Source organism: Pteronotus mesoamericanus, unplaced genomic scaffold (assembly GCF_021234165.1).
Source record: "Pteronotus mesoamericanus isolate MK-2021 breed Mesoamerican mustached bat unplaced genomic scaffold, CSHL_Meso_final contig_25, whole genome shotgun sequence".
Lineage (NCBI taxonomy): Eukaryota > Metazoa > Chordata > Mammalia > Chiroptera > Mormoopidae > Pteronotus > Pteronotus mesoamericanus.
Window position 1 is genome coordinate 15036518 of NW_026555105.1, and position 22678 is coordinate 15059195.

At 45.4% G+C, this 22678-nt stretch overlaps 1 protein-coding gene across 1 annotated transcript; it reads right to left on the reverse strand.

The window, feature by feature from the left end:
* Positions 1-1081: 1081 nt before the first annotated feature.
* ACTR5 (actin related protein 5) lies at positions 1082-17470 on the reverse strand. The gene is made up of 9 exons (XM_054573408.1): positions 17072-17470; positions 15668-15897; positions 13774-13943; positions 10161-10378; positions 9288-9470; positions 4686-4802; positions 3831-3970; positions 2657-2789; positions 1082-1808 (listed from the first exon to the last, which is right to left on the reverse strand). Exons 1-9 carry the CDS (start codon positions 17468-17470, stop codon positions 1551-1553), a joined length of 1848 nt encoding a protein of 615 aa, XP_054429383.1. The 3' UTR covers positions 1082-1550.
* Between the last annotated feature and the right edge of the window lie 5208 nt (positions 17471-22678).

Sequence of the window (22678 nt, forward strand, 5' to 3'; positions counted from 1 at the left end):
AGCCCCAAACCACCTCGGCAGGCCCGAGTCTACACGAACTGAGTAGTGCAAACTGAACGCCTGGCTGACTATGGCGTGTCCTGGTCACCTGTCCATCCAGGTCCTTCCCCATCAGGGCCAGACCCCCGTGGCTGTCTGGGCCTCCCCGCTGCTGTTCAGGCAGTTTAAACTGCTGACTATGGGAAAAAGACTCCCAGGCCTAAGAGCAGTTAACATGGCCCCTCTCCCTGGAATGTGACATGGACCGTCTCCACATGGAGCTTGCTCCTGCCTCCTTCACAACCCTCCTTTCTTTGTAGCTCATGCTGATCACCGTGTCGTGGGTGCTTGGACCCAGCCAGGGACGGCCGGCGGCTCACGAGCAACGCTCCGGGAGCTCCTGGGGCAGCTTGGGCCTTCTGCCTTCTGCCCGACCACCACCGCCCCTCCTGGCCTTCAGTTTCTGGGCCCCTGAGAGCTGGAGTACAGGCACCCGCCTTGGTAAATCACCTGAGCAAACAGGTTCTGAAGTGGCCTCGTCAGAGGCATCAGAGCTAGAGGCTCCCTGAGACTGAAATGTGTGGGTGCCGTGATGGGACACTAGCACCTCAGGGGCCTTCTGGGCTCAATTATCGGGTGTTTGAGAGTTAAAATTCTCACCAAGCAACTTGCGTAAAAGAGAGGGGTCCTTTGTCCACTTCAGATGAAGCTTCAAAGGTGCATGGAAGGTGAGGTTATGGCAAAACTGAAAAGGTGACTGGAGTAACCTTCCCCAGTCCATTTCTTTCTTTAGAAAGGCCAGAAGACATTAAGCAACCAACAAACACATGGACCAAAAAAACCCAAAAAAACAAAAACAAACAACAACAACAAAAAAAAACTGTAGGCAGGCCTCAAATGGTGGAAAAGTTTCCAGCAAACAAAGTTTGAACAAAGGTTGGACCAAGGCCCCGTTTCTGCCCATTCCGAAGTGGGCACCAAGCAGGCCCCTACCAGATGGACAATGTACAGCCTGATTACCTCTTTGGGCCCTTTTTCCTCACTTGAAAGAGGATGTCTAGGAAGACGGAGATATTTGCAGTGGATATTTGCAGCACCTGAGGTTTTGTGGGGCACTGGTCTTATTACAGAATCATTACCTTTTTATATGTGTGTGAAAGACCTCCACCTGCTGGGTGTTCACACAATTTCTGAGTAAATGTAGAAGATCTACACTGACAATATAAATTTTAAACAGTTTTTTTAAAAAACAAAAAGGGTTTTAAAATGCAGTGAGAAATAAGGACACTGCTGTCCTCCACTCTGTCTCCATTAACTGCGGTAGAAAGCAGACACCACAGCTCACCTTGGTCCAACAAAGACACCGGAAGGTCACAGAAAGTTTCCTCACCGCAGAAGCCCCATATGAAGGGTAAGTTTTACAGGGTAACTCCCCGTGTCCCGTAACTGTTCTCCCCAGGAGAAATCCATCTTGCAGCCCAAAGTTACCACAGACTTGGGCCACACATCTGGCACAGCCCCTGTCCTGTCACACTGGCCGACGTGGCCCAGATCCGAGAGGGGCCCCTCTGTTACGCCTGCTCGCCAGCACCCCCTCCACCGGCCCCTGAGCCTTTGCCCGCCGCCTGGGCTTCTGAGGAGCGTGACGCCTGCTTTGGCAGGTGGATGGGGACGTAGATGTTGGAGGCACTGTGCTCCTTGAGGTACTCTCCTCCCTTCTCTTCATATTCTTTCCTGGTGATCCAGACGTCATCGTCTTCAAGGTGGTCCAAGGCCCAGTCACGAGCACCATACCAGGCGTCCAGCACGGGGTTAGAGGCAAGCTGAACCTGAAACACAGAGAGAACATTCATCAGAAGGCCGTCTCCTGTTAGGATTCGAGGAATTGAATGTTCAGCAGGCCCAGCCACGGCCCCCTACCTTTTACCCCCAGAAATACACAAAATGAATTCCAGGACAGTGCAGGACTACCGCTGCACCCTCCAAACAAAGCTGAGTCGAAATGCCCCCCACTCTCCAAGAGACAGAAGAATGCAAACCCCAGCAGACTCGACCTCACAGAATAAGCAGCCGTGGGCTACCTATGAACACAAGACCCGCCACTCTGGGTCAGAGAGGGACCAGCTGCCTCTCCTCCTGTTCCAGAGACGTCGATCACAAGCTGTCAGATGGAGAAGGAAGCGGAGCTGGCACTCGACCTAGAGGAAAGGCCTTCCTGGCCCTGATCCCCCTCTGCAAGCAGAGGGGGCAGAGGATACAGAGGATGCAGAGGCTGATACAGGGCAGCTCCAGCCACGGTAGCCAATGAGCCTCAGGAGAAATGAGAGCAGAGGACGATGCTGCCAGTGCCCAGTCTCCACGGCTCATCATGGCAGCAAGGTGAGAGGAGAGACATGCTCCATGTACACTCTTTTGTATCCTCTGCATCTCGTTCTATGCATGTCTTGCTTTTTTAATTTAAAATATATATATAAAACATGATTCTGATTTCACTTTGAAAACTAAACACAGATTAAAGATCAGAAGGGAAGTCACAAAAATGTTAACAGTACATATCTCTGACTGATGAAATTGTAAAATAATTTTCCTCATTTACACTTTACTTTTGACTTCTGCAATCAGAAAACAAATAATTAATGCTAGTTTCAAAACAGCTGGCAACATGAACAATCAGTACCTGAAAAGATGACTGAAAGGGTCTCATCGCCAACAGTTCCTTCTCGATTCTAACTTTCATCCCCGGATACATCACGTTCCCACCGGTGAGGAAAACGTTCTGAACCAGCATCTCCTGAACGTCCTTTGGGTACCTAGGAGAGGAACGATCCCTTCTGGTATAGTCCCTCAAACTTGAATATCAGGAGAGAATGTAGCTGTGGAAATGTAAGCTCTCAGTACGAAAGAGAAAACATCTGCACAAAAAGTTGTATTAAAAACTTTCAATTTTCATTTGTATCTTTACAGAATGCCAAATATCTAGTCAGAACCTTACTTTGGTCAATTCATCTCCTTAGCATGATCAGTGTGTCTAACATGTGGTTTTTAAAAACTGACTTCACTGAGGTTAGGTTTACACACATTTGGATGGAAGTCTGACAAATTCATACACTGCGGTTACCATCATCAATCACCATGCCCTTCAAGTAGAACATTTCTATCACCCCAAGAAGTCCTGCCTCCCTTCTGAGGGGCCATCTCTCTACTTCTGCTTGCTCTCTTTAATAAGTTTTATCGTATACACATTTGACCGCTTTCCCGCCCACTGTCAGACAAAGCTGACAGCCACTGAAAGTAGCTGCAACAGCTTTCCTTCCCTGCCAGGAGTAAGCCTCCATCCTGTTTATGCACGAGTAGCCACAGCACGAAGAGTTACGTCCCTTACTTGTCCAACCTGACTTATGAAAACTCATTCTGCAGGGAAATGAAAACTCACACTGCCTGTGTAAACCAGAGGGGAAGGTGCGCTCTCACAGAAATGCGAACGCCTAAAGAAATGTCTACTAGGAAGGGAAAAAACTTACATCTACAAATTTTTAGAGTGATTTACAACCACCAGTCTTAAATAATGTGAAAGTTCATATGACAGCCAATGCATAGACATCATCGTGTTACTCAAAAGAAATTCTTAAGCTCCTCAAATCAAAAAAACTCTTTTCTGAGCATTTACATGTTTGGGAAAGAATTGCAGAGCCCCACTACGTGCCGGGCCTGCTGAGAGATGAATACTACCTGAGCTCAGCAAGTCAGTGAGAAGGAGGGAGCGAGGGGATTCCCAACTCCTGACCATCGAATCGACCATTCAAAGCCAAGGAGCTGGTTTGGGAAAAAAGGAAAAGAAGTTTCAGTCTCACCTGTCCAGAATGTACTGAAGGGTCTCTGCTATCCCAGCCTGCTCTTCGCCTAGGAGAGACGGCTGGAAGATAATTTCTGGAGCTCGAATTCTTTCTGTCCCAACAAACAGCTGATGATAGGCTGCCAAGTTAAACACGGGCTTTAAAAACCCAAGGTTTAGAAGATATTTTTAGGCCGTATGACAAACATCCCAGTTGCCAGTTTCCTCAAACTGCATTGTTTATTCCAACATAGCTTCTATCCTTCGTTCATGCCAGAGTAACTCTCCCCAACACTCCTGATTTGATCATTCAATTTTTCTACCTTTTTGCCACCTACAAATCCTCATCATGGAATGGTTCCCAAAGAGCAGAGGAAAGAGGCTTCATGAGGAGCAACAGCAGGGAGACTGGAAGGCCAGGTCTCCTGCCCCGGGCCTCGCTCAGCACCCTGGTCCCTGCACAGCAGAGCCAGCTTTCTCCTGCGTGTGCCTCAGCTCGGGTCAGTCTCTCTGGCTGCCATTATGATGGCAGAGAAGTAGACCCAAATGAGAATGAAGCATAATGACACTGGCTTAAATTTGAATTAAACCACTAAAGCTAGCCTTCAAGTCTAAAGTCTCCAATTACTTGCCCAAATGTTTCCATCAGACAGACTATTATGATTCACAGATCTCGGTGCTGGAAGCCCAATCGATATCAGGGAAAAAACCCAGACTGTGGACGTTTTAAGTATTGGCAGCCCCCGCCCCCTTTCTAGAAACTACAACTGGGATTTTTAAAAAATAATATCCCTAGAGAAGCAGACTAGACTAGCCGGATCATTTATGTCACAGCCTCAAAGCGTGAGCATGGTCCAGGCCGCAGGGGTCCAACCTGGACAGTGGGGACCGGCTTCTCCACTTCGGGTGTCTCCTCCGAAAACAGGGGTTCAAAATCATTGATGCTTTCCACGTCCTCCAGAGACGGGTCTAGGGGCTCCGCGTCCGGGGTCTGCAAACAGAATAAACGAAACAGAACAGGTCCTATAGCTGTAGTAAGCCTTAGTTCCACCAGTTCACTGTCACAAAAGAGTCGGAATCCTCCCAATGGCCTAAGAAGTTCACGAAAACTATGAAAAATTTTCTAAACTGTTTAAAAAAAAAAAAAGAACATGCATGACCACAAGGATTAAAAGACTGAAAGGCCAGGAATGGGCTTCGCTCTGGTCCCCTACGTCTCCTCCTTATACAAAGCCCCACCTCCCACCTTTCTCTGAAGTCTTCTGATGGGCCCACTGGTGCCTTACGGAGTGCTTAGACCACCAGCAAAATTAAACTAATCTCTTTATAATTAATAAATATATGTGCCAACACTAATGGGCCTAACAAACCATTAGTCTCTTAAGGGCAGGTCCATTGAGCAGGCGATGTGACTGAAAGTCCCCAAGGTGGCAGAGCGCTTCCCATCTATGGAGCCCTGCAGGACAGGCATTCCTCCTCGGCTACGGTGAGCCTGGCTGCGGCCTGACACGCTGGCAACATCCCCAGTAAAGGGCTTAGCACACCTTTTAATTTTGGCCTGGACAAAAGAAGTTAGGTGGGAGTCGGGGGTGGTTGTGGATGACACCTTCGGCCATCTGAGGTGCTGCCACATGAAAGGCAGGTGAGTTTTACCTTCTAGACTAGAGAACAGGATGAGTGGAACTGGTGTAGAAATAGGTAATTTAAGGAGGAAAGAAAGTGGACTAGGAGTAAAGAATCTAAGGACCTTGACCTTGGTGAAGGAGGTGAGAACTTCGCCACCAAAACTGAATGCAGTTCAGCGGCAGGGACACCTGCTACTGGCACAGGCGTGTGTGCAGGAGGAAACCGAGGCTCAGGTTTGACAACTTGCCTAAGGCCACATTACACTAGTAAAGTGGTGGAAACCTGGCCTAAAACAGAACTTCTTAGCTCCGAAGTCTTTGCTCTGCCTTTAGCTGAAATTCTGTAAATCATGATGTCCCACAAAGACTTTAAGATATGGTCGAAGGCCCTACCTTCAACCACTGCCTTTCCATATGGCCTCAGTGTGACCGGAGTGAGCCTGCGGCCGGACGGCCGCGTCTGAGTCTCAGCGGCACTACCTCCCGCGGCGCAACCTCGGGCGGGCTTCTTCGCTCCCCTGCGTCTCACTTGCCTCATTCATAAAACGGGAGTGATGACAGTACTTACTCAAGGTGACAGCTGTAGAAGGGCTCAGCACCAGGTCTGGCACATGTCATGTGTTCTGTTATCGCCAGTCATTGTCACCTCTGCCCCTACCTGGCACCAAGATCTTCGGACCCTATATTTGAAGTGTGTCTTCCTCCATCCTCTACCCCCAAGACAAGCTTCAGGTCAAACTGCAACACATTTTTATCCTCTCTTCCCACCTCCAGCCTTGCCTCTCCCTAAACCCACCATCCTAGCCACCACCAGTTATCTTCCTATATTAAAATCTCATCAGATTACCTGCTTGCTCAACATACTTTGAAGGCTTTGTCTATATGAGGGATACTATCCAGGCTGATTGATAAAGACCTTAATAGCCCTGGCAGGTACGGCTCAGTTGGTTGGAGCACTGCCCTGCAACTGAAGGGCTGTAGGTTGATTCCTGGTCAGGGCACATAGCTGGGTTGCAGGTTTGAACCCCACTCCAGATGCATACAGGAAGCAACTCTCTCTCTCTCTCTCTCAAAACAATGAAGAATGTCTTTGGGTGAGGATTTAAAAAAAAAAAAGACCTTTATAGCCTGGCCCACTTCCCTTCCTCACTTCATCTCCACATTCTACATGCCAGACTAGCCATGCTCCCTGCCTATGTGGTTCTTTCTGTCTAAAATGTCCTTCTCTCTTCATTGGCTACTTACGGAAATCAAATAACCTTTCGGGACCCAAATTAAATATCCCAATCTTTTCTTAACACTCCATCTGTATTCCCCACAGACCTACCATACCTGACAAGCTTTATTACAGCCTCCCAAGTATGATTCTACAGTCCTATTTTTTTTTGAGGCACCAAGAAGGGCAGGAACAATAGCTTAGTCTCCTCTACACCCTTAGTCCCTGGCTTACCACGCCTAGCTCTGAGTGGGAGACACCTGCGATACACCCTCCCATATCCCTGGAATAGAGAAGATTATAAAATGTTGGGGTTTCAAAAGGCTTCCTGAGCCCTGGCCAGAGTGGCTCAGTTGGTGGGAGGGTCATCCTGTAAACCAAAAGGTCACAGGTTCGATTCCTGGTCAGAGCACATGCCTGCGTTGTAGGTTTGGTCCCCGGTCAGGGAGTGTATGAGAGGCAACTAATCGATCTTTCTCTCTCACAGCGATGTTTCTCTCCCTGTTTCTCCCTCCTTTTCCCTCTCTCTAAAAATAAATCAATAAAATCTCTAACCAAAAAAGCAGCTCTGGAGACAGATCAAATAATCAAACTTGTTGTATATAGAGAAATCTTTTAAAGAACAAAAGAAAAGATACAGCGCAGCTGCCTAGAAAAGCACAAGGACAGGCAGAGGCCAGCTCGGAGCCTGGCTGTCAGGCAAGGGGCCTTTCCATGTCGAGCCCATTGTGTGTTCAACAAATGACGGTGCTCTAAGCCTGTGAGAGGGGCATCTTCTGGTTTCAGTACCTCACTAGGAATGCTAGCAGAGCCTACTCCTTTACCACATCCTCCTCGGGACAGTTGCGGACTAGCAAGGCCGGAATGGACTGGTCGGTAGGAAAAAGATGGATTTTCGAAAATACTAAGTTAAAACATCTAGCTGTATTAATCCAATTCATTCATTACTGCTTAGATGGCATTTCAATATGACCTTGGGTCCACCTAAATCTATTCCCTCCATTCTAAATGAATAGTTAGAAAATACTACAAATATTTTCTGAAAGGTAGAACTGGCCAGCCACAGTCATGGTCAAATTCCTCCCTAGAAGATTACTGTAATGTACTCTGGTCACTAACAATCACCCTTAAATAACGCTTATTAATAAAGCTCTGGGGACAGATCAATTAATCAGATCTGTTGTATATAGAGAAATCTTAAAGTCTGATGTTTCAAAATCTCCCTAAGCCCAGAGAGATGTGAATATGTACCCCTGAGCACAGAGCAAAGTAGAGACTTAAGAAGTATCTGTTGAATGAATGAAGGAGTGGTTGAATCACAGAATGTAACAAACGCAGAAAAATGAACAAAGAAGAATCACATCTTCAAAGTTGTCTTTTTTTTTTCTTTTTCCTTTTTCCTTTTCAAATCTGCAATCCCTCACATGCCGGTGGCTTGGGGCACAGCTCTGGTGTAAGGATGCTAATGTCCTGATGACATGTTAAGTGTGGAAACAACTAAATATAGATGAAAAAAAAACAAAGGCCACTTGGTTCTGGATCCCAGTAAAGAAGAGCTCAAAACTGAAACACAGATCTGACAACCCAGAAAAGCAAACTAGAAAATGCATGTTGGTTCTACCAAAGCTGATGCGTGAGCAAGATGGTAGAAAAGGTCCCCTCGATCCAAGATCTCAGCGAGCCAGTAGGCTGTAGCTAGGACACCTAAGTCAGGGTCTGCTCTGTCAACCATGCATGCTCGTGACCAGGGGCTGCCCTCCTGTCGTCTACAGCCCACCAGACGGGGTGGAGAGTGCAAGGTGAGAGCAGGAACTGAGTGGGCCCCCAGCTGTGAGCCGGACACTAAAAATGCCAGCTTCATGCTGAGCCAGAGAGCTCTGAAGCCACCAGCCAGCGCCACACTGCACTCAGCATCCAACTGGACTTTTCTGCAGGACTGTTTCTTTGTAAGTGTAGGTTTTAGATTTAAAGTAATTTGATTTAAAAACAAAAAATCAATACACTAGACTAGTTAATCCTGCCCCAGAAGTGCCACAAAGCAACGAACAAGTTCTTTTGTTTTAGAACTCTAGAGATGACAGATTCAGGACCAACGAGTACACTCACTAACACTTTTTTCCAGTTCTAAAGACAGGAGAGCCTACCAGTGCCTCCCGGCCGAGGTGCAGCCTGTGGGCAGCCCCTCCGTCACGCAGGGCCCACAGCTAGGGCTTGGAGTACCCAGGGCCCTGTATCTCAACCCCGACCCCCGCCCTCTTGGCCACATCAACAAAGAAAGCTAAGGCGAATGTATGACTAACTGCCAAAGAACCATCATGGGAGCAGGTTCAGGCTCTAGACAGCACCACACAATTGGCATAGGAATGTTCTTTCTACTCTACACAGACCCTTTGCCCTCCCTGGGGAGCCAAAGTCAACAGGGTGAAATTGCTCGCGGCAGAGCTTCAGTGGGTACAAGTCAGTGCTATCGCTGCCCTGTCAGTGCACCTCTGACATCGGTCGCTACACCAGCTCTTTGCCCCAAGTCTGGTCACAGCCCCTTTTATGTCAACCTTCTCAAAACACCCCTCCCACCCCAGGAAGGGCTGTTCTCTCTAAATGACCCCACAGGCCCTCCCTCGCCAGCCCTCGGTACCTCAGGCTTGTTGTCCACCACATCCACCTCGAGGGTGACTTCTGACTGGAGGATTTTCTGCTTGGCTTGCTCCACGGCCGAACTGAGCTTGTGAATGTAGGACTGCAGCTCTTCCGGGGAGTCCATGTTCAGCTCTATCAGAGCTTTGTGAAACTGATCCATCTGGCCGTCCTCGAGCAGTTCCTGAAACCGGAACAGTCACAATTCACCCTCAGAGTCAGTGCAATCACAAACAGGAAGGAAAGCGAAGTCGCTCAGAGCCAAACAGAGAAGGCGACTGCAGGAGAGGGCTCCCCGAGCTCCCCAGCTTACCCCCCACAAAATCACACTCCCCCCACCAAAGGTTCCCACAGCTATCCTCCCCCAGCTGCCTCTCGGCTGCCATTGTATCCGGGTTTCAGCACCGTGTAATCAGGCAAAGCCGACCTATGTGAAAGGCATCAGAAACGTTATCGTTTGGGTGGGGAGGGATGGGAAGGGTACCAAGAGGAGACACGAGAGAGACTGCTGGGCTGCTGGTTATGCTCGCTTTCTGGGTCTGGAGAGCAGATACGTGGTGTGTTTCACACTGTGAAAATACACATGTCGCACACATCAGATCTGTGCACTGTGCATGGTGTATGCCACGCTTAAATTAAAAAGTTAAAAAATAAAATAAAGGAATTTATATGGCCCACATAAATCAATAAAGCCAGAGTCCACAGCTTTTTTAGAAACACCTACTGCTATACCATCCTCTATACTGATGATCTTAAACTCCCTGATCCCAAGGGCAACTGAGTTGATGTGTCCTACAGGTAAGGAAGAGTATACAGGAGGGGCGTTCTCTGCGACCACGTTGCTGAGCAAGGGCCCGTCGGGATGTGCTGGTACCTGCACATACAGCAGTCGGTCCAGGCGCTCCTGATCAAGCTGCAGCTTCTCCTCCCGCCGCCGGGCATTGAGCTCCTGCAGCCGCCGCAGCTGCTGCTGCCGCCGCTCCTGCTTCTCCTCAGCGGTCAGCGTGCTGCCCAGAAGCTTGCTGGAAAATGGGAGCTGCATCTTGTGGACATTGTTTTCATAGTAGTCAGGGCACCGCCATTTCTGCAATTCTTCAAAGAAATAACTGAAAGTTATGAAAGGGCAACACTACTAGCAGAGAAATGAAAAAGTCAACACTAGGGTTCTAGGTCCCGGTCAGATGAAAAAAAGCACATGCCACCCAATCCCTGAACCATCTAATCAACAAAATGCAACTATAAAACCTGGACATAGTGCTCACAGACCCGTTCTAAACAACTGCTAAATAAAGGTTTCAGACAGAAATGATACCAGAAAGAAAACTAAAACATCTGGAAGGAAGGAAGAGAAATAGAAATGATGAAAATCTGACTAAAGATAACAGACTAACCTCCTCTGGAGTTTAAAATGTTTGACAATTAAAAGTAAAAACCATCACGCTGCCTGATTCCCTATGTATGCAGATGATCATATAAGACAACTCCAGCAAAACGGTGGAAAGATAAAGGGGCCTCCAGCATGCTAACATTGCCACATTCCACTTGAAGTGGCAAAATAGCGATTTCAAGTAGACTCTGTAACTTTTATTCTCTAGAGCAACCACAGAAAAAAACTACAGAAAGATACAGTAAAAAAACACAACAGATAAAGTGTGATACCAAAATTTCTAAATGTTCTACTAGTCCAAAAGAAGGCAGCAACAGAAAAGAAGGAACAACAGAAAACAAATAATAAAATAGTGGACCTAAATCCAAATATATGAACAATTAAATCAATTTAAAATCATCTTACCATACTAATTAACAATAAAGACTGAGACAACAGATTATAGGAAAAGGAAAAGACTGGAAAGACAGCCCTCACAAGCACTAATCATAAGAAAGCTGGAGTGGCTCTATTACCGTCCACATGGACTGCAAAGCAAAGCAAATTGCCAAGGATGAAAAGGGACGTTGTATCAATATAATGATAAATTGTTAATTTGCCAAGACATAAGAATCCTAGACAGGTACCTAACTAAAGAGCTTTAAATACCTGAAAGCAAAAACTGACAAAACTGAAAGGAGAAATAAAAAAATCCACAATTAGCCCCAGCTGGTGTGAGCGCCAGCCTGCGAACCAAAGGGTTGTGGGTTCATTCCCAGTGTAGAGCACACGCCTGGGTTGCAGGACAGGTTCCTGGCAGGGGGCGTGCAAGATGCAACCACACATTGATGTTTCTCTCCCTCTCTCTCCCTCCCTTCGTCTAAAAATAAATAAAATCTTTAAAAAAAATCCACAGTTATACCTAGAGACTTTAATACTCTTCTCTTAATAATCAATAGAGCTAGTAGATGGAAAATGAACAGGGACAGAGAACTAAAAAATCCCACAAACCAACAGAGCCTAAATGGCACAGCAGGATACTCCACCGTCAACAGCAGATACCTGTTATTTCTTCAAGTGTGTGTGCCACATTCCACAAAGCAGACCTTCACAACTGTAACTGATAGCAGATAAAGAAAGTTCTTTGATCTTCTTAAACTAAAAGTAAATCACAGGGAGATGATAGGAAAATCTCCAAAAATTTGGGTATAAAGCAACACATTTCTAAAGAATCAACGCTCAAAGACAAAGTTTTGAGGGAAATTAGAAAATATCTAAACTCAATACAAATGAAAATATAACATAACAAAATCTGTGGGATGCGGACAAAGCAGCGCTGGAGGCAAATTACTTCTTACATTAAAAAGAACAATGGCCTCATAATACGCTAATTTTACCTTAAGAAACTAAAGAAAAAGAGCAAAATAAACCTAAAGCAAGTAGAAGAAAATAATAAAAAGAAATTAATGAGATTACCTGAATAGTCCTATGTCTATTAAAGAAATTAAATTCATAATTTAAAAAACCTTCAGGGAAAAAAAAATCCCTAGGCTCAAATGGTTCCACTGGAGAATTCCACCAAACATTTTTTAAAAATACAGTAATATCAGTTACTTATACAATCTCTTCCAGAAAGTAAAAAAGGAGTATCTTCCAGCTCATTTGACAAGGTTAGCATCACCCTGATACCAACTCCAGACAAAGGCAGTAAAACCTACAGATCAACATTCCTCATGAACACAAAATCCCACAAAATATTACTAAATCAAATCAAGCAATATATATAAGTATACATGAACAAGTGGGTTTATTCCCCGCACCAATCAAACCTACTTCAATATTTGAAAAACCATCATTATAATGAACAATCCAAAACAGAAACACCATAGAGGATTGTATTAATTGATGTAAAAAAAGGTTTTCACAAAATTCGAAATCCATTCATAATAAAAATGCTCAGCAGAACCAGGAACAGAAGGAAACATCCTTAACTTGGTAAAGACATCTGCAAAACACCTAGAGCTACCATCACGTACGCAGTTGCAAAAGACTAAATGCTCCCCACCAGCCACCCCGGGATAAGGAGCTGGCAACCAGGCCAGGGTGCCCACTCTCACTACTCCCACTCAACACTGTACTGAAAGTCATGACCAATGAAAAAAGGTAAGGGGAAAAAAAAGGCAAAAAAAAATTGGAAAGAAACAAAACTATTCACAGATGACATGTCTACCTATAGAAATCCCCAAAGAATCTACAAAAAACCAGACTTAAGTTTAGCAAAGTCACAGGATACAAGGTCAACAGAGAAAAATTAACGGGATTTCTATACACTAGCAACGAGCAACTGAAAAGTGAAAGAAAAAAACAAAGAAATAAATACGTAAGCATAAATCTAATAAAATATGTATAGGGTCGATATGCTGAAAACTGTAATAGACCTAAATAAATGGAAAGACATACTATGTTCATCAGCTGGAAGATTCAATGATTCAATATAGTAAAACCTGTCAATTCTCCCCAATGCATTTAATATCATATCTGGATATATATATATATATATATATATTTTTTTAAGATTTTATTTATTTTTAGAGGGGAAAGGGGGGAGAAAGAAAAGGAGAAAAACATTAATGTGTGGTCGCCCCTCACGTGCCCCCTATTGGGGCCTGGCCCACACCCCAGGCATGTGCCCTGACTGGGAACTGAAGCAGCGACCCTTTGGTTCGCAGGGTGGCACTCAATCCACTGAGCCACATCAGCCAGGGTTGGACTTATATTTAGAATGTTGTTGTTTAATACCCAATCTTATCTGTAGATTTAATGTACTTTCAATCAAAACCCCAACAAAACTTTTTTGTAAATATGGATGGACAAACTAATCCTAACATTTACATGGAAAGGCAAATGAACTAGAATAGCCAAAACAATTTTGAAAATAACTTAAGTATGTAAGTTATCAGTTAACTAAATAGTTTATGAAAGTAAATACCCAAAGGGGAAGGAGATTCTAAAAAGTACTGAGTAAAAAAGTGAGCAAAAGAGTCATCCTGGGAACAATTTAAGGAATACCCCCAAGAGCAGATAACATCCAAATGCTGCAAGCAAACGACCTCTTCGTTACCTTCCACATAATCCTCAGCGATGTAGCTGTGCTCGTGCAGGATCTCCTCCATGCGGCTGAGCGTGATAGCTGCCAGGTGCCCAGGATACTTCAGCTGCAGGAGGCGCTGGAGGTAGCCAGCTGCTTGGCTTCCTCCCAGATTGATGCGTTTGCAATTTTTAGCATCTAATCTACAACCAAGAAATGGAAAGCAGCACTTGATTTTTGGCAACATGAAAGAGAATATGGAGCACCTTTAGTGATAGTTTACTGTAGAGGAAAGGGGAAAAAAACAGGCCAGCTGGGAGAACATAAAACCTTACAGTTAGAAGGGACTTCAAGGTTCCCTTGGCCTAACCTCTTAACCAATGCAGAATTCCTAGCCCACACCCAGACAGACATGTGGCCATCTCACTTCCGGCAAGAGTTTCAGAGGGAAACCAGTTTAATGGGAAGAACGTGTACTCTGAAGTCTGACCCTTACGTGATATGACTCACCATCTACTTTTCAAACTGTGGTCCTGGAACCAAGTATCCTAGAATTAGCTGCGGAAAATGTTAAATGTGCTATTCCCACAACTCATTTGCTCTGGGGTGGTCTGGGAATCTGCATTTTAACAAGCTTGCCAGGTAACTCCAGTGTAGGCCAGACTTTGAGAACCCCATTCCCAACACACTCCACTTAGTAGAAACATATTAAGTAACCACACATACATGGGCTTACTGTAGTCTCCTAAGAGTATGAGGTCCCTTTCACATGAATTGAAGGGGAAGAGCATCACAGTAACTTCATTTTCTTAATGTGAGAAAGAGCAGCAGAGCACTAGGAAGTTGCCGTACATTGAAATGTCGCTGCTATATCACACCTCACCAGCAGATGCCGGCATAGAACAGGACATGCTCCAATCTGATCATCTCTTAGGCTTCAGTAAAATAATTTTCTAATACATAAAAATAACATTATTTTTAATTTCTGCATATTGTTTTATATAATGCAGACAACTCTGTACAGGAATGTTTGTTAATGTCTATGAATTACTTTTTTCTTCATAAATTTTTGTAAAAACTTCAAGAGAACTTCCCACTGTAGGGCTCGATACACTCCACGGCACTTGTTTTGACTTAACTGGTCAGACTGCTTTGCAGTTCACAAAGAGCCATCATCTCGATTATCTCATTTCATCCTCACAGTACCCTGAGTTCTTCCCAATTGTACATGGTAGGAAACTACGCGGAGAGGTGAGGTGCCTCATCCTTAGCAGGGCAGCCAACCAGGCATTCAACTCCAAAGCCAAGGCTCCTTTCCCTGCGTATACATCCTTTTTACTCAGAGCAAAATCTTCTCAGGAGGGCATGACTGGCCTAGTCTCTTATCAAACAAAAGCTCAACTATAAAATGAGAACAGATTTTAAACATGACAGAAACTTCCCTCACCTTTTACCTCAAAGATATTTAATAAGTGTTATGTGCCTGACACCGTACCTGAAAAAGCTCTAAACTACAGTGATTAAAGAACTTTAAATAAAAATAATACTGTCTTAATAAGAAAGTGACTCCTGAACACAAAGACAGTCTAAATTAAGTTTATTCAAAGAATTTATTCAAACATTTTTATCGAGCCCCTAGTACCTGCAGGTATTGTTAGCTATCTCACCATAAATCAGAATTACAAAATTCTAGAATTGTGGATTTGGACCTCCAAGATCATCCACCCCAACTCGTTCCAGGTCACAAAGAATGGAAAGTGAAGTGGCTTACCCATAGTCACGAAGTGAGAGAGAGGTCAGAGCTAAGCCCAGAGGCCAGTTTATGGTCCAGTACTTGCTCTTTCAACTCCATCTTTAAAGCAGGTACCCAATAAGTTATTTCCTGAATGCGTCTCAAGAGTACTCAAATGCTGTAAGTGCAACTCACCTTCCTTCTAAGATGGGTAAAATATGCGTACACTGGTATCCAGATGAAATGATGAGCCCACTGGAAATCAAGTTCTTTGGTTTACTGTGGTAGAAGCTGAACAGACTGTCTATTCCGTAGGCCACCTTTGGAATCCCATAACACTCAAAAAGAAGCTCAGACATCATTTGTCGTGAATATAGTGGGTTGCACACAGCTTCTGTCAAAACTACGGGATGATCAACACAGCCCTACTTTGAAAGAAAAGAGCAAATAGATGGTTGATACAAGAATACTCTTCTTAAAAATGCCAAAATCCTCATTGCAAGAGCTGAATTTGCATTTGGTCTCCAATCAAATATCTGATCAGAAGCAAATGTAAACCACTCATCTCATCTCTATTGGAAGTTGTTTTGGAAAATATGAACATAGGGTCAATTTAAGGTTATTAAGTCAAGCCTCTTCCAAACTATCAGCAAATCATCTTGGCTCTATCTTCAAAATATCTCCAGAATTCAATGGCTTCTGACCATCTTCCCACCTCCCAGCTACCTCTGTTATCTCTCCGTTATCTCTCATAGGGGTTATTGCGACAACCTCCTAACTGGTCTCCTTTTTTCTACTGTATGACCCATGCCAGTCCATTCTCCATATACTAGCTATAGTGATCCCTCTGGAATGAATGTCGTGTCTCTCCTCCGCTCAACCCCATGACTCCTCACTGCACTCAGTAAAAGCCTAGGTGTGTGATTTGGGCCCTCTTTACCTCTCTGACTTCCTCTTCCACTTACCACTCTCCAGTCCTCATTCTGGCTGTCCAGAGTTCGGATTAGGGCAGAGCTCTGCCCTAAGGCCTTTTCACTGGCTGCTTCCTGTCTGGAATACTACCCGCTCTGATGTTCACATGGCTTGCTCCCTCAATCACCTTTCAAGGTCTTGCTGGAACATCACCTTTTTCCTGAGTTGTACCCTTACCATCTTACTGAAAAAAGATAACCCTCTCCTCTCCTTCTGTACTGCCACAGAATCTACTACTTAATTCTATTTTATTGTCTGTCTTTTCGTACTAAAATCTCTGTCCACACTAACTCCATAAGCGCAAGTTTGGGTTACATTCACGGGTGTGTTCCAAACGCCCAGAAGAGTGTTTGACACAGAATTAAGTGCTCAATACATATTGGTTAATAAATAAATTTATTAACAAACGAGCAATATGTCCAACTGCACGCTCCAAAAGAAAAGGGGCGCTGTTCTGTTCACTGCTGTATTCCAAGCACCTAGCGCAGGACTTACGGACGTTAGGAGCTTAGTACTCAATCGAGGGACTAAATGAATGGCTACAAAACAATGACTGCTACTGGAATGGCTATTGTTTCTCCGAAGGCCCCCTCAAGCCCAACCCACCGCCCTCCCCGCACCCTTCACCTGTGAGGAGACACCCAGGTGCTGGAAGCTGTAGTCAAACAGCAGCTCCTGCAGCTCCAAGTTGACGGGCACATTGCGATCGAAGGGCGAGCGCAGCATCCAGCGCAGCGGCTCCAAGCTGCCAAGCGCGTTACCCACCTGCGGACCCGCCCCGCCCCGAGCCCCGCCACGCCCGCGAGCGCACACGGCGCGGAACTGGAGCCGCGGCTCCGGGCCCGCGTCCGGTCCCGGGCACGCCCAGCCGGCGCGGATCTGAAACGACCCGTTGTCCAGCACCAGGGGCACCGGCAGTGGCCCGTGTGACACCGGGCCGGCCTCCAGCACTGGGTCTGGAGTGGCGCGGGCGTCACGAAACGGGAACACGTTCCCGGCCGGCCCAGCGATACCGGCCGCCGCCATCTTGCAGGACGCGCGTTCGCTCCGCCTTTCTCCGCAGCGTCCGCCCAGACGGCGCGAAGCCCCGCCCCGTGCGTAAAAATGCCGCGCGGCTCGAGTCCTAAAGAGCTTCCAAACCTCATCTCGTCGCTGAGCCCAGCGTCCCTCTTCGCCTGACTCGCCCCTCGTGGCCCAGGCTACCTTCGGGATCACTATGCCCCGTCCATCCTGGCCATTAAGGCCTGCCGTTGCTGAACAAACATCTTACCTGACCACGCCCCTTCGCTCTAACCGGGACTCTGGGCCAGTAAGCCCCGCCCCCTTGGCTTCACAGACTAGGCGCTAAGCTCCATGGGGCCCCGCCTTTTCGCCTAGCCACGCCCTATTTGGGGGCAACTCACCTTCAACCGCCCTTGGCTCCGCCTCCACATGGTTTCTCCGCCTCCTTAGTTTCTCAGTCAAGGAAACGCGAAGTATGGGTTGCTAACTGTTCCGTTTCTTGACTAGAGCGCTCTCTACGCAGGCGTGTTCACTTGGTGAAAATTCATCAAATTGTCCATTTGTGATATGTGCACTTTCATGCACCTGTTATATTTTATAATACAGTAAAAAGTTTTAAGACAGCTGTATGTATTTATGAACTCCCAAAGACTGCCCTCTAACAGGAGCCCTCAAACATTAAAAAACTTACTGCTGTTTCTCTACGTGTATATTCCTTTCCTTTTAGTGGCATAACTTCCTCTGTGGGAATGGAGGTGACGTGCATACCCCAGCTCCCAAGTTTTAGCTCTAAAAAGATTGGGCACACTCTTCCCCCACCCCATTTCCTCTTCCACTAGCTAAGAGGATAACAAGAATTAGAGCAGCACCTTGGCTCTACCCTCCCAGCTCTAGAACACTTAAGTCTGAGAGATAAAAGCAAGTTCATTATAAAAAGTGACAGTGAATAAACATCCTGAGCAAGAGATGAGACCCCAAACTTTCTCAAGAACCTCTATGAACAGTCCTATGCCAGATTGAAAACTAGCCTAGTCACAAAATCAGATTAGAAGTGTTGCTTTCCAACACAGTCCATTGTTTCAGACATGTATCTGAAGGTATCTATCATTAAGCTAAGAGAGCAGAGACAAGCACAACACAGAGGCAAGTAAATGTAAGTGAATGTAAGTTTAAGAACTATATCTATGTATACCCATATGGGAAAATCATTAAGATACATATTTTAAAGAAATAAGTGAAGGCAATACAGTGTACAATGAACTGCTTTTACGAAAGGAGGGGGAAACAAATACAGATATTTTTGCTTATATTTTCATGAAGATAGACAAACTAATAAAAAGAATTTACCTTTAAAGAGGGCATGAGGTGGGTGAGTCAGGTGTGAGAGACTTTTTTACTGCATGCATTCTGATACATTTTTAAAATTTTTAACCATGTGAATGTATAACCTTTTCAGAAAAAAATAAGCACTATGTGTGAGTGAGGTAGATTGCATTATTATTCCCAGTTCTTCCCTCATTTAATAGGATCGTGCATCCATACAATCAGCCATGTGACTTTGTAGTACCTCTCTCTATTGACACTGATATTGGTCTTGACAATGTAAGTTGCTTTTAGCCAATGGACTGTTAACCTAATGTAATCCAAGCAGAGACTTTAAATGTGCTTGTGTGGTTTAGACTGCCCTCTTGCACTCCTGCTATTAGTCATGAGAAGAGCATGTCCAGAGTCTACAGAGGAAGAGAGATACATAGAGAGGACCTGAACCCAAAATGCAGCCTGGAGCCAGGTTCAGCTGACCTGCAACCTAAAGCTGACCTGCCCCATGGACCCATGAACAAATAAAGTATTTGTTCTTATAATCCACTAAAATTTGGAGGTTGTTATGCAGCATTATTGCTGCAGAAAACTGGCTGATACACTAGATCAATGCTGTCCAGTTGGTACTTTCTGACTTGATGGAAATGTTCTACAGTCTGTAATGTCTAATGCAGTAGCCACTAGCCACGTGTAGCCATTGAACCCTTGAAATGTGAGTAATGCAACTGAGGAGCTGAATTGTTATTTCATTTACATTTAAATTTAAATAACCATATAGAGCTTATGGCTACTCTGTTGCACAAGGTAGCACTAGACAAAAATCTATGGCTGTGGTTATTTGCCCACGGAAATTGCTAGAAGAAAATAGATCATAAGCTTGCTCTACTAATTACCTTAGGGCTGCCATAACTAAGTATCACAAACTGAAATGGCTGAAAACAACAGAAATTTATTCTCTCATAGTTCTGGGTGCTAGAAGTCCAAAAATCAACATATCAGCAGAGTCATGGTCTGCCTAAAGCCTCTAGGGAAGAATTCGTTCCGTGCCTTTCTCTTAGCTTCTTGTGTTGCTTGCAATCCTTGGCTTACAGAAACATCATTCCACTCTCTGCTTTCATTGTCACATGGCATTCTCCCTGTGTGTCTCTCCATATCTCTTTTCCTCCTCTTTTAAGGACAACAGTCTTGCTGGATAAAGGACCCACCCTAGTTCAGTGTGACCTCACTTTAACTAGTTACATCTGCACATCTGCAACAATCATTTCCAAATAAGTTCCCATTTACAGATACCAGGGCTTAGGACTTCAAACATATCTTTTAGAGAGGCACAATTCAATCCATAACACCTACTAAGGTTTGAGAGAATTGTATTGCCAAGAAGACACAAGCCTGGACTCCAAAATTCTGTAAGCATTTGACCCCTCATATAAATATAGGATCCAAAGTCTAACCAGGAGGAAGCTGGGTATGGAAGTTGTGCAACCTCAAAAGGGAGATACTCTCCAAGATACTCAGGAGGATGAATAAGAACTTCTCAGAAGGCAAAGCCAAGAGCCACTGAGAACAAAGGACAAGGGAGTTCTCCCTGGAAAGAAAAGACAGAGAGCTGTAACCAAGAAAAAGGAAGCAGATCATCCTCCCCCACTTGGGGGCCTTTGTAATATTCTGGTCAAGTTTATTCAGATTCTTATTGATATACTTTCCCGTTTGGGTACACCTTCTCACAGTGGCTAAAAGAATGCTTGTGACCAAGACCGACAGAATCACAATGGACAAAAGGACTCAGTTCACACTCTTAGAATGCCCTTTCCTGTGAAGAGTGATCAGGGCATGCATATTGCTGGTCCAAATGTAAAGCCTTACAAATTTAACAACACTTAGGATAAAACCCAGTCCAAATTACTGCTGAAGTGTCCCAAGTAGGGGAATGATCAGCAGGTAAATACTCCTCCCCGCCAGAACTAAAGCTAAAGAGTTTGCAGAAGTTGGCCCAGGCTGGGGAACACCCACTGAGGAATGAGAGAAGAAAAGATGAAGTCAGTACAGCTGAGCTGATGTAAAATGGAGTGTGTATGGTCAAACTGACAAACCTGGTTCAGACCAAATGGGCTGAAGCGCAAGACACAGATTTTATTTTACTCGAACTGACTTGGGGACTTCAAGTTTTGAATTTTCCAGTTGTGTGTCAATGCCTGAAGCTATGTAAATTCCTATAGATTGCCCCCTGAAGGACATTGTGCCTAGCACGATTGGATCATTGCTATAAACCAGTGACCGCTGTGTGAGGAACATAAAAAGTGCTGATGTCTGGGGCCCACCCTCCAGAGAATCTGATTTTATCATATGGGGGAAAGCCTGAGCATGGGAAGCTTTACAGTTGCAAGCAAAGTTTGAGAATCAGCGTACCAGGGCCTTGTAACTCCAAGTGTGGCTTGCAGCCCAGCAGTCTCAGCATCGCCTGGGGACTTGTTAGAAATGAAGACTCTCCAGCCCCACTGAGGCCCAGGGAGTCAGGAACCTGCATTTTAACATGATCCCCAGGTGATTCATGTTCATACTACAGTTTGAGAAGCATGGGTCTGGTCCTCTTACTGCTCTGATTTCTATGTGAAAAGGAAATACAGCTTCTTCTTTTTGTCCAAGCCACTCTCATGTTGGTCTCTGTCCTGCCCAGCACACACACATTTAGGAGATCAGGGGATGCATATGCTTTGGTCCCAGATGGGTTCTACATGGCAGGACCCAAGACCATGGAGCCATCAGAAAACTGTTCCAAGGAAACCATGCACCACCCAGCCTGCAAAAGCTTGACAAGGACGATGTGATGTGATGGAAATAGGCATGAACCTGGGCAGGCTCTTGAGGTGTGAGTCATCCTGGCTGATCATGGCCTTATGTAAAGGAAGAGAGAGTCATATAGCCAAGGAGGCAAGCTGCAGGTTTGGGCTGAGGCCAGGAATTTAGCACAGGGTCTCCGGCTTCTTCCCAGATTCTGATAACTCACTGATAGTATTATTAGACATGGGGAGTGCTGTGGCCTTTTAACAGCCTGTCCCTTTGCAGATATTGTTGACACAGCCTGAGATCTGCCTCTCCAATCCTACTCATTTTTCCAGGACCAGCTCAAGTGTCACGTTGGTCTTACTTTGCTGGGGGTCAGAGCAGAGTGTCCCATAAGGTGCTTGCCATGGGGCAGGCTCCCTTTGCTGCAGGTGAGTGAGAGCCTTGGTTGGTGAGAATATTTTAGGTAAGTTAGTTCCATATCCTCCGGGCCCACCCTGAGCACAAGGCCTTTGCTCCCGCTGAGACCCCGGCTAAGACCCTGGATAACATGACAAAAGCCCAAAGCAGAGAAATAGGTAACAGTGTCTGGCAGATCAGCAGACCCTTCAAGAGTTTCACAAGTACTCAGTGGCTTTGAGATTTTGAGGTTCTTTCCCCTTAAGCTTGACCTCCATTTATTGGATTTTCATAAAACAGAGTTTAGTCAAGATCAACAGAGGTCCTGTCTGTTTTTACTGCTGCACCCCCCACCTTGGACCCAGAACAGTTCTTAGCCCAATGTGTGGCTTATAGTGGGTGCTCAATAAATATTTGATTAATATATCCTGCTTGCCAGCCAGAACTTTTACCAGATACTGGGTAATACTAATAATTCCTTTAATTTTGTTCTCCCTTTCCCAGCCTATAAAACCCTCTGCAGAATCCTCAGTCTCGTCACTCTGTTTCTATCCCAGCCCCAGAGGGTTGCTGGGAGCTCCTGGAAGTTTAGACCTGCTCTATCCCCTGACCCCCCACTTCACCCTATAAGGCTGGGCTCTCAGCAATGTTGGGCCATCCTACTGGGTGTCCCTGGCCAGAGGCCCCTCCTGACCTGACCCTTTTGGACCCCACAACTGGCAGGGGTGGCAC